The sequence below is a fragment of the Oncorhynchus gorbuscha genome, linkage group LG16 (assembly GCF_021184085.1).
Source record: "Oncorhynchus gorbuscha isolate QuinsamMale2020 ecotype Even-year linkage group LG16, OgorEven_v1.0, whole genome shotgun sequence".
Classification (NCBI taxonomy): Eukaryota; Metazoa; Chordata; class Actinopteri; order Salmoniformes; family Salmonidae; genus Oncorhynchus; species Oncorhynchus gorbuscha.
The window spans coordinates 54,740,834-54,753,642 of record NC_060188.1 but is presented as its reverse complement, the minus strand read 5'-3'; the positions used below and the strand labels follow the sequence as shown (position 1 = coordinate 54,753,642).

At 45.3% G+C, this 12,809-nt stretch overlaps 1 protein-coding gene across 1 annotated transcript in view; it reads right to left on the bottom strand.

Annotated features, from left to right (window-relative positions):
* Positions 1–9,901: 9,901 nt before the first annotated feature.
* The window catches only part of LOC123999879 (endothelial cell-selective adhesion molecule-like), a 72,949-nt gene continuing 70,041 nt past the window's right edge, over positions 9,902–12,809 (bottom strand). The window contains exon 7 of the mRNA XM_046305887.1: positions 9,902–12,775. Coding sequence (XP_046161843.1) covers positions 12,250–12,775 — 526 coding nt within the window. The 3' untranslated portion in view covers positions 9,902–12,249. The remainder of the gene's footprint in view (positions 12,776–12,809) is intronic.

The following is a 12,809-nucleotide window of genomic DNA, read 5'->3' as shown; positions in this document are numbered from 1 at the left end:
GTGCTATTGTGAGAATGATTGCTGAAAGACCTCTACCTAAAAACGAAATAGATTCACTGTTGCTAATTCATTCCAAAAAGCAAATGAAATGCGACACTTATTTATCATCAATTATGCTTTTAGGCCTATATTGCATTTGCAGTCATCAACAGTTGTTTAAATTCAACCCAGAATTTAACTAAAAATAGACAATACAATAGGCCTAGGGTTTCAAGCTTGTTGATTTCAAATATAATTATATTTAGTGACATTGAATGGTGTTTGGATGTCAATGCAACCAAAGATCAACATTTGAAGGAGATATACTGTATCTTCTGTTTGCATAGTTCAATCTGTGCCACTGATTTAGCCTATGGCTTTAATTTCAGTTTGTATACAAATTAATAATTTATGTGTTGGATTCACATCTCCATCTCAACCAAAAATTACTTAGATTTGGGGGAAGCCTGGCTTCTCTTGGCATCCACGAATACTCCACTGCCTTTCTGACTTGACTTGAGCTGTGTCTAGTACAGGAAGCTGCTGAGGGGAGGAAGGCTCATAAGGGCTGGAATGGAGTAAATGGAATGGTATCAAACACATGGTTTCCATGTGCTTGATGTGATTTGATTTGATTTATTAGTTTCCCCATTAGCTGACGCCGATGGTGACAGCTCGTCTTACAGGGGTCCGACATACCAAAAAAGACATTACAGACAAAAGTCTTTACAATTTACATACAGTACATTTAAAACATGAACATGTAGTGTGTGTGTGCACCTATCAGCTACACATACATTTGAGTGTTTACAACAAATAGGTAACATGGGGTAGAGGCGTAGTTACGTGAGGTGTAGCTTTATTTGTTTTTTGAAACAAGGTTTGCTGTTCACTTGCGCTATATACGATGGGAGTTCCATGCACTCATGACGGTATAATACTGCACGTTCCCTTGGATTTGTTCTGGACATGGGGACGGTGAAAAGACCCCCGGTGGCAGGTCTGGTGGGGTGTGTGTGTGTCAGCGTTGTATGTAAATTGGCTTAACTTGGCTATGCAAACAATTTGAAATTTCCAACAATGTTTCTTATAAAAACACGTGGAAACGTGTTCAATGCCATTTAATTCATTCCGTTCCAAATTAAGGTGCAACCAGCCTCCTGTGATCTCCAGTGAAAAGCAACGCATTGTATCAAATCAATCAACTGGGTCCGGCCTGAAGCTGTCTCTAGAAAACTTATCAACGAGCCTATTCTGGGGCCTCAAGTCCCTCACCAGTGAGCTTGGGGCAGACAGCTGTTTTGTGTAAAGTTTCCACTGGATATCTGGGATCATTACTCATATTTAGCTCTTTTACAACAAGGCTTGGTGATTGTCGAGGTCGGGAGAGTGCTGGAAAGATTTAAATACTGTGAAGAACTATTATCATTTGCAATGGATGTTAATATATTTTTTTTTTACTTCATTGCCTTACTGTGTGAAACAGAAAAAAATGACTGAGAAGCTCCGTTTATTAGTGATGGACTTGGTGAGTTAAGACAATCAGAAATCGGACTTCTCCAAATGGACACCTACATTTGCCTGCAGCAGACCAAGTACTTCTATGTGTGCGTGCTCCCTCAAAATGACTAGGACAGAGAACCCAGACGAAAGGGCCAAACAGGCAGGATATAACCCCACCCACTTTGCCAAAGTACAGCCCCAACACCACTGGAGGGATATCTTCAACCACCAATTTACCATCCTGAACAAGGCCAAGTATAGCCCACGAAGATCTCCCCCACGGCACAACCCAAGGGGGGGCACCAACCCGGACAGAAAGATCACGTCAGTGACTCAACCTACTCAAGTGACGCACCACTCCGAGGGACGGCATGGAAGAGCACCAGTAACTCAGCCCCTGTAATAGGGTTTGAGGCAGAGAATCCCAGTGGAGAGAGGGGAACCGGCCAGGCAGAGACAGAAAGGGCTGTTCGTTGCCCCAGTTGTAACGGTTTTCTTCTGGTGAAAGAGAGGCGGACCAAAATGCAGCGTGGTTAGTTTTGTACATCTTTAATAAAGATGAAAATACAACAATCTACAAAACAAGAAACGTGAAACAACCAAAACAGTCCTATCTTCAATACCATTCATTCTTTACAACTCATAATTTACATACATACACAAATAATGGTATTTTAAATAAACAAATTAAACTAAAACATAAACCCCAAACAAAACCTCAGGGGAGCATCTTCCCTCCCAGTTACCCTACAAAATACCTCTCCCTATCTCCCCGTCCCTAATCTATCCTCTTACAAATCTAAATGACACCCAGCCCTAAACCCCCCTTCCACCTCTCTCGAGCAGCATGCTGCCCCCACTTCCTCTCCTCCCTCTTCATCCTCCCCCTCAAATCTCCTTCCACCCTCCTCACTATCCCTTCCACCTCCCAATCTTTCCCTGTCTTCACCATGTTCTGCCTTGCTTCCCACAGCCCCCGTTTAAAGAGACTCATGAGAAGCCAGAGCAGAAACCTGTCCCTATCCGTCCCTCTCACTCTCCCTACAGCCCTCTCTAACCTGGCCCACGTCAATACAAAATCCCCCTTTACCAAACCTAACAACACCCGTGCCCTAGCCCATACTACGCCGGCAAAGGCACAGTCCCAAAAGACATGGTGCACAGTCTCCTCCCTGCAACAAGAGGATCTTAGACAGGTGGGGGATTGCACCAAATTATACCGGTACAAGATGGAACGTACCGGCAAACACTTATGAAGGCTCAACCAATTCAGATCCTTGAGCCTGTTATCCAGACCCCGCGCCTGCACTCCCTCCCAGACCACTTCCGAGATGCCCACTATAGGCGCCGGACTACCTGCACGCAGCCACTTGGTCGCATGACCAAAGTGCCACGGCAGCTGTTCCGCCCGAGGACCCGTGTTAGACCACACCATTATGCTTCTCGCCTGATACAAGAAAAACACCCGCAGGAGGTAACCGGACGGGTGTATCACTGGCTGAGCAAGCTCCGTTAACAAGAAGGAAACAAAAAGTCCAGCTTGAGGGGGAAATGTGGTACCCCCCTACCTCCCTCCCCGATGGGACAGATCATGCGTGCCCTGGCGACCCACTCGCACCTGCCACTCCACATAAACTGAAACACAAGCCTCACTAGAGGCCTCCTCAGACAAGCCGGCAATGGGTAGATGTATGCCAAATACAAAAGAGACGGCAACACATCCACCTTTAGGACCAGGACTTTGCCCAAGAAAGACAAATACCTAGCTTTCCACATTGCTAGCTTCCTCTGTACCACTGCGATACGCATGTTCCAGTTTAGCGTCGCTGAGCCGGAGGTCTCAAAATGAACCCCGAGAATCCTCAGGGCCCCTTCACAGAGAGATAACCCCCCAGGCACATCCGTTCTACCGCGCCATCTTCCGAAAAACTTGACGGAAGACTTTGCATGGTTCAGAACTGCTCCCGACGCTCGGGTGAAATCCCCAAAGATGGCAAGGGACCTTGTCAGGCACGAGTCCTTGCACAATAGCAAGGAAGTGTCATCGGCGTACTGCGTCATCTTAACATGCAGCCACTTCCAGGGATCAGTAAGCCTTCCACCCCTGCGTCTGCCCTAATGGCAGCCCCCAGAGGCTCCATGTACAGAACGAAAAGGAGAGCCGAGAGTGGGCACCCCTGCCTGACCCCAGACGAGAGGTCAAAAACGTCACCCAAGTGACTATTTAAACTCGGCACCCTGCTCCGACATATAATGTACGAATCCATCCTATAAACTTCTCCCCAAATCCTAATCGACCTAACACTCTGAATAAAAAGGATCTATTCACGCGATCGAAGGCTTTCGCCTGATCTAGTGCTGCTACCATTAAAGGCAGACCTCTATCTTCAACCCAAGCGATGGAGTCCCTGATTAACTGTAGGTTCCATCTAATAGAGCGGCCCTACCCCGCACGCCTGATCCTCATAAACGACGTAGGGAAGGGCTGTGCGCAACCGGTCTGCTAAAACCTTTGCAAGTAGCTTGTAATCTACACACAGCATGGTCAACGGCCGCCAGTTGCCAAGGTCTGTTACTTCCCCCTTCTTATATAAGGGTGACAGCACACCAACAGCCATTAATCCCCCCGGGACCCCCGTCTCAAGGATGGCCTTCAAGACTTCGAGGACCACTGGTCCAAGTATACCCCAAAACTTGAGATAAAACTCAGCCGGCAGCCCATCTATCCCAGGCACCTTCCCTTTTCCCATCCTCCTAAGAGCGCTCTCAACCTCTTCTAGTGAGATCTGGGCCTCCATCACTTCTCTAATGTCCTCCGGCAACCGCCTGGACAAGTGTTCTAAAAACACATTTCCCTGCTGTACATCTATTTCCCTTTCCTTAAATAAACCTTGGAAATGATCAGTTGTCACCCTGACCATATCCTCTGGTTCTCTAACTATACTACCATTTTCTTCCCTATAACACCATGCATTACCTTCCTACTCTGTCTTGCCCTAACCAACTTAAAGAACATAGCAGAACAAGTCTCATTATGTTCTAGAAAGCCACTATGCGCACGCTCAAGGAAAGCTCGAGCCTTCTGCTCCTGCAACTCCCTGAGCTGCGCCTTTAGGGTTGCGGATCTCTCCCAGTCAAACGACCCGCCTAGGTTGCCTGCCTCGAATTCGAGTTCAATTAACCTCTGGATACGATCCACCTCCCTCCTCTCCTCCCTTTTTTTCCTCTTGCAATACCCTATTATAAAAGCCCTAATCCTCACCTTAACTAATTCCCACCACTCTAACACCCCCTCGCACATGGACCGGAGGCCCTCAAGCCTCCAAAAGAAACCATAAAACACGTCAACAAAAGCCTGCTCCTCCAGCACATCCCGATCTAGCTTCCAGTACCCTCTACCAAAGAGGCAGACTGGCGACCCCACCTGCAGGAGCACCACGTCGTGATCCGAAAAGAAAACAGGCAACAGCCGCCCAGACAACTTACCCAAAGACCTGGGTACAAAAATATAGTCGAGCCTCCGCTCAACCCCCCTGGAGTTACGCCATGTAGGACCGTCCATTTTTGGAGTAGTGTGCAGACCACCATCTACAAGACCATGGCAAGCCATTAGCCTGGCAATGGCGCCTGCACTGCTATCCCCCCCTCTTCCTAAATCTGTATTAAAATCTCCCCTATCACTAATTCCCTATTTGTGACACACAGGGGCATCAGACAGTCCACCATCTCCCTCCTGTCTGCCACCACCTGTGGCCCATACACCACCACTAATCTAAATTTACAATCCCTTATCGTGACATCCACCCCTATAACCCTCCCCTGCATTACCACAAAAGAATCCTCCACTTTTACCTCCCTGTGCCCACACAAAATCCCTACCCCCGATGAGTGCACCCCCCCAACACCCCAAACCGACTCCCCCTTGTCCCACTCCCTCTTAAACCTAATAACATCCCCTACATCCCTCAGGTGAACCTCCTGTAAAAAACAAAAATCAAACCCCACACCCTCCAAATAACTAAAAACCGCCCTCCTCTTAACAAAATCCCTCAAACCCCTTACATTTAAACTAACAAAAGTAAAATTAGACTCCATGAAAAAAAATAAAAACATGTAATACACTCAAATTCTAAACCCAGACAGAAAGAAAACATAAACAGGAGACTCACCCGATGCTCCCCTGCTCCATATCTACCGGTGAGAACACCATTCGTAATCCCGATATCCCCCCCTCTTCCTCCATCACACCATCCCAGGATGCAGGAATAGTGTTTGGCTCCGGGGTGCCCTGCACCCTGGGTCTACCCCCACAATCCTCCCCCTCCCCAGTGTTGCAGCTGGTTTGGAAAAAAATTGGGGAGGCTGAGTCCCCAAACAAAAAACTCCCCACCTCCTCTTACATTTACATTACATTTAAGTCATTTAGCAGACGCTCTTATCCAGAGCGACTTACAAATTGGACCCAGTCCTGAGTCTTGTTATGTGTGTCCCCACCCAACAGAAGTTGAGGGCCTGGGGAAACCAGCAGCAACCCAGAGGTTTCTCCCACCCCCATCACTCTCTTGGCCATCCCTTCCCCCTCACTGTCAGCCAATCGCCCCCTCCTCTTCATACTCTTCTTTGGTGATGGCGGCAGTGGAGAGATACCACCCTCCCCCCAGCTCCTCCACCATACCCCTCATCTCTTCCACCAGGGCACTTTCCCCCCCAGTCCACTTTCTCTTCCACCGTCTCCTTCTCCACCACTGCTCCCTCGCTTTCTTCTCTCTCATGCTCCTCCACTCGGTTGCCTTCTTCCGCCGCTTTTTCTGGTTCTCCTACTCCCGTGCCTTCCGTTTCCTTCTCTCTTCCATCCGCCGCTTCTGGCTCCTCCTCCTTCCTTGTGGCCTTCCCCTCTGGACCTGAACTCTGGTCATGAGGCGTGCTTCCTTCCCCTCCTCTTCTTCCCCCATCCCCCGCTCCTGCTCCCCCCCCCAGCCGCAGACGCATATGACCTCTGACGGGCCGGGCACCCCCTCCACAGGTGTGCTGACAAGCCACACCCATGGCACGTCTTAGGCTTGTCACAATCCCTCGCCTCGTGATCCTCAGATGCACAAAATCTGTATTTTCTTGCACTGCATGAGGCGAATATGTGACCGTAGGCCATACAGCGCCTGCAAAATGGGGGCTGACGTGCATAAAACAACGTCCCCCTGTCAGCCCCTAGGGAGAACATAGCAGGAGGATGGAGGTAGCCACCATGTCCCTTTGGGTCCTCTCTGAGGAGGGCCTGGAAGCCTCTCCTCCCATTCCAAAACCCAAGGGAGTCTTTGAGGTGCCTTGCTGAGGGAGACGTTATCCATGTATCTCCCCAGAAAAGCCCTCACCTCTTCGTCCTTAACGTAAGGGTTGTAAATATTGACAGTTACAACCCTAAAGTTATTCTTCGCCAGGCTTGTTTATTTCGTAGTGGCACATCGGCCTCTCACCTCCCACCGCTCTTGCCCTCCTCAGGATATCATCGTGTTTTTCCTCTGTATATAGCGCCACGTCGTATGCTCCCTCCAACGAGTTGCCTTGGAAACAAAACACGTCCTTCACCGTCAGCTTTAGAATCCCTATCAATATTATCCTTCCAAACGATTCCCGTCCTAAAGGCTCCAACTCCTTTTCCTTCCAAGCAAACCGAATCGTGTTGGCCAGCCCAATCCCAGGGACTGACCGTGTAGATGTATTTAGCACCATCTATGCAAGGAGAATGGCGCTCGTTCTCTTTTTCCAAAACAAGAAAAAAAGAAAAAAAAGAAAAACCAAAGTGACCGAGCCTATCTGGTGAACCGACACAGAGACAGGAACAATCACCCACAACAGACCTAAAGAATATGGCTGCCTAAATATGGTTCCCAATCAGAGACAACGATAAACACCTGCCTCTGATTGAGAACCACTCTAGGCAACCATAGACTTACCTAGAGTACTACTCTAACCACAATCCCATAACTACAAACAACCCCAGACAAAACAAATCACATAAATCCCCATGTCACACCCTGGCCTCACCAAAATACTAACGAAAACACAGAATACTAAGGCCAGGGCGTGACACCAGTGCCTTTCTGTTCACCTTCACACTTCTGGGCCAGACCACACTCAATCATAGGACCTACTGAAGGGATGATTCTTCAATAAATACTTAAAGGTTGAGACTGAGGCTGCGTCTCTCACATGGATAGGCAGACCATTCAATTAAAATGGAGCTCTATAGGTGAAAGCCCTGCTTCCAGCTGTTTGCTTAGAAATTCTATGGTCAATAAGGGGGCCTGCGTCTTGTGACCGTAGCTTACGTGTAGGTATGTACGGCAGGACCAAATAGGAAAGATAGGTAGGAGAAAGCCCATATTATGCTTTGTAGGTTGGCAGTGAAACCTTGAAATCAGCCCTTGCCTTAACAGGAAGCCAGTGTAGGAAGGCAAGCAGTGGAGTAATATGATCAAATATGATCAAAGACCAGAGTAATTATATCATTTTGGTAAAACATCAATTTACTTCAGGGAAAGCCAGCATCTGAACCGTGGACTCGCCCACTTTCCTTTCCAATTTGCAAATGGCTGAAACCAGAGATCTGTATATAATGACAAGATGCTCATGTCTCTGCCCTAACAATAGGAGTGGTTTCCCCGAAGGCAGGAGACAAGTTTAGGTCTGTGTATTAAGCCCACAGAAGAGCATTGGGCTTATTCTGGACAGATTTAGGCTATTGAGCCCTCTTGGGCACCTCTTCCTCTCTGCTGAAACTATCTCACCGGAGAAAGCACCTGAGCGAGCGATACATGGCTCCTCTGTTTTATTATATCTAGCCCATGGATCTGATGCTGTCCGGACAGAAATAGTATGACATGACATATTTTGTTTGTCCAGACAGCATCAGATACATGGTCTACCCATGCTGAGACAGAGAGGAGTGGTTTTTATCGCTCCGATGCTTTATCTGAGATTTATGAGTGTCGGCACGAGTCTCTCTCAAATAAATGAACAACATTTCAATACCTTATTTGGACAGGCGAGGTTTTGGTAGGGCGAGCCAGGCCCCCTAAATCCAACCCGTAACGTAGGCCCTGGTCGCAGGTTTGTGGAGAAGTTCACAATTGCGGTAATAATCTGCGCAGAATGTCATTGAGCACTTGCACCATGTACTTTCATGTAATCTCAACTGCAATGCAGGTAAATTGATGAGGCACAGTGATAACACATTTATCTGTTGTATAAATAAACATATCTGACATCGTATTCCCATTTGAATTTTGCTGTTCTTTAAATTGGTTGAAGGCACAGTGATAGACATTTGGGTGACAACTAAACCAAAACTATGACATTGTTTTTCAATTGGAATTTAGTTCTGCGTCTAGATGGTTGAAAGCATTGCTATAACACATTGAAAATTCAAACTTTTGGACTTCTTTTTGAGTGGGTGAATATAGATTGTAATGTTATTGATCAACATCTCAACCAAATATTACCTAAATATCCACATTGAAATATCTTGGTGTGCCCAGAGAGAAGGATCAGTCTCCAAGACAGATTAGTCCTGAACTAGAAAACTCTTTCAGCTGAAAAAACTGGTCCTGAGTGTTATATTTGGATCCATTTCAGTACGTTTTCATATCTTGTAATTCCTCACTTAATCTTGACATCCATATACCTCATGTCTTTCCCATTCTTGCATGCAATAATCTTCACAACCCATAGACGGCAGGAGTGAATGCAAACTGCAATGTTATGTTTAGGCCACAGGGTGGGGACATAAGAACAATTGTTTACATTTCTCTTTCCATTAACAAAAATCATGCACGGATGACAAGTTAAGGCCCATAATGTTGCAGGCCTTCACACCTTCATTGTTCCTCATCTGGTCTGAGATATTGGTTATTGGATCATACAGGTGTATAATGCTTTCTCCAGGTGGTTATTGGATCATACAGGTGTAATGCTTTCTCCAGGTGGTTATTGGATCATACAGGTGTAATGCTTTCTCCAGGTGGTTATTGGATCATACAGGTGTAATGCTTTCTCCAGGTGGTTATTGGATCATACAGGTGTAATACTTTCTCCAGGTGGTTATTGGATCATACAGGTGTAATGCTTTCTCCAGGTGGTTATTGGATCATACAGGTGTAATACTTTCTCCAGGTGGTTATTGGATCATACAGGTGTAATACTTTCTCCAGGTGGTTATTGGATCATACAGGTGTAATACTTTCTCCAGGTGGTTATTGGATCATACAGGTGTAATACTTTCTCCAGGTGGTTATTGGATCATACAGGTGTAATACTTTCTCCAGGTGGTTATTGGATCATACAGGTGTAATGCTTTCTCCAGGTGGTTATTGGATCATACAGGTGTAATACTTTCTCCAGGTGGTAAAATAAATCATACGCCTTTACAACCATTCATCTTTTTATTAAAAATATTGATAGAGTATTTTCAATATACATACAAGTTGAAGAAACTTAAAACACTCGACATAGTGGTCTATGTTTGAGCATAAATACATACATTAGCACAGCAACCATCAGTATGTCTTCTTACATTATCAGTTAGAACTAATCGATTACTAGTATATATTAGATGTTCCGTGATATTCAATGTTATCATTTTGTGTTCCTGTTTTGGAAATTCTATCCCTGTGTTACATAATGCATATACATTACACTATCACAAAAGGCCAGTCTTGAATATTGTTTCATATTTTTCCATCTTTAAAACAGCAAAAGCATTTGCCATTGAATACCACTACACATACAAGCATGTCACAAACTATGTTATTTTGAGTCTGAGCTAGTCTCCCACACAGCAAAAATTGTCTGTGCGCATACATTTCTTACATCAAATCAAATAACATTTTATTGGTCGCATACACATGTTTATCAGATGTTATTGCAGGTGTAGGGAAATGCTTGTTCCTAGCTCCAACAGTGTCTCTCTGTTCCAGTGTACTAGCAATAGCTATTCTCCAGTGATATAGAAGTTGAGGATAGGCTTAGAAGGAAAACCATATGCTTCATTTAAGCTGTTCTATTCAACTCCAGCCATTAATATGAACCAGTCCTCAGATTTAAAGTGACACAAACCTCCACTTCATATGTAATGGGTAGTCTTGTGTGCCACGCTTTGTTTCTTGGATGTGCTACAAGTATATTGTTCATAACCTAGCAGAACACCATTACCTTGCTACACACAGACATGTCTGAATAGAGCAATCAAGACTAAGGGTAAAAATTGGACAGTAGAGTTTTGCCAAAGTAAATGCTTTCAAAGAAGTCCAGATTGACTCAAGGGTAGTTTGATCAGTGACCCAAAATCACTTTGTAATTGTTTTTTGCCTTGTATCTTTTATGCCTCGTATGAAACACAAGTGCCTCATCTTAGACTCATTTGATGTGACACCTTTTGGGTCTATATCCACGAATATATTGGTCATCAGTTTGGGATGTTGACAAGTTGAAACCTCTTTGGTTTTGTATCCAGTCCGTCACATACGATTCAACGAATAGCCTCAAGTACAATCGAAAGAAAAATAGTAAATATCTTATTTACAATTTCCTTGTGGAGAGCAACCAAAAATCATTACAACTCAATGGTGGAACCATAGTGGTTATATATCTTAGTCGATAAATTCAAATGTAATTGACAAAATGTGTCAAATTGTATTTTATACTATAAGCTATTCCTATGCGGTAAAATAGTAATGTTTTAAGAGCTGTGTTTAAAGAGCGTCGGCATGAAGTGTTATACAAGGTACATGAAAAGGTAACGGTTACCTAGGATTTAGAAAATGTTGCAGAAAATGTCATTCTAGTATGCCCAGTCTTTTTTCTTATTTCTTAATTGCATGTGGCTAGACAGGTATTCAGCAGTAGTCCACCATATTTGAGAATAAAAATAATAATATATGCTAATTTGGTTTGAAGCACAGGGCGGCAGGTAGCCTAGCGCTTAGAGCGTTCGAATACCCCAGCCAACAAGGTGAAAATCTGTCAATGTGCTCTTGAGCAAGGCACATTACCCTAATTTGCTCCAGGGGTGCCGTACTACTATTGCTGACCCTGTAAAAACACATTTCACTGCACCTATCCGTTTATGTGACAATTAAACATATATATTTATTTTATTTGGTCCTAATCTACAGTTGTCATATCGATAAAATCTGCACGAAATGCATAAAGTAAAACATCAGTGGGATCCACACATTGACTGTTCTTGCTGTAATACACAGGCAACACACACACATTGACCAGTGGGTATCATGAAATCTTGTCCCCGTTTTTAAAGTGATGTCATAGAATGGCCTTCATAGGACGTGGTAGATCGAGTAAATACAATCTCGAAAAAGTTGCATTGGAAAACTTTGTAAAAAATACATTGATTGATAGTACAATAATAATTTAAAAAAAGATACTGCACAAATGTATGAAATCCAGATCTATGCATCCTTCGCATACAAACTGAGTATAAAAAGTGTAAAAAAAAAAAAAAAAGTACTTCCATATACTTAATTAAATAAAACTGCCTTATGTAGCAACACAGTCCATCTCTTTTAAGGTCTTACTAATGATCTCACTGCATTTTGACCAGGTCAAATGCCCCAGCTTCTCGAAGGCCAATTCAAGCTTTAATGCTTGAGTTAGACATATCTTAGTGGCAGTTGAATATTTTCCTTTTGAAAATCTATGTGAGTAAGTACAGCGTTGAAGGGTAAAGGTACAATGCACCATAGCAGACTGGTGTTACACCAGCGAACCAGCCTGGTTCTGAGCTGGCACCATGATGGGCACACCTCCCATGCGGGAGATGTTGGACGCAGTCACAATGGTGGGCAGAGGTGGTGGGCGTGGGGAAGCAGGTGCTGCCTGGGGCTGAGTATAGGACTGTGGGTGCTTGGTTCTTGGCATGGGGCTACCGTTGGCACTGGATGCTGCAGAATTAGCCGGTTGACCTCGGGGCAGTGGTGTAGCCACGTTGTAGCCATAGTCCGGCACGGCGTGGCCTTTGGTGGAGGATCCATGGCGTGGTCCAGCACGGTAGCCAGAGACGCTGCCTGTGGCTGTGATGATGGAGGCTGTGTCAGAGGGAGGGCGTTGGGGATAATGCTGGAGGTGGTGGTTGTGGTGGTGCTGGGACGAGGGCTCCCTCTGGTGGGGCCTGTTAGCAGTGGTGGTGATGGAGGAGAGTGTGCCGTTCTTGGAGACCACGTCCGATCCTGAGCCGGTGCTCTTGGCCCACGAGATGCGCTTGGGCGCCTGAGCGTCCTCCCTGGGGATGAAGAGGGGAAAAAGAGAGAAGGGAA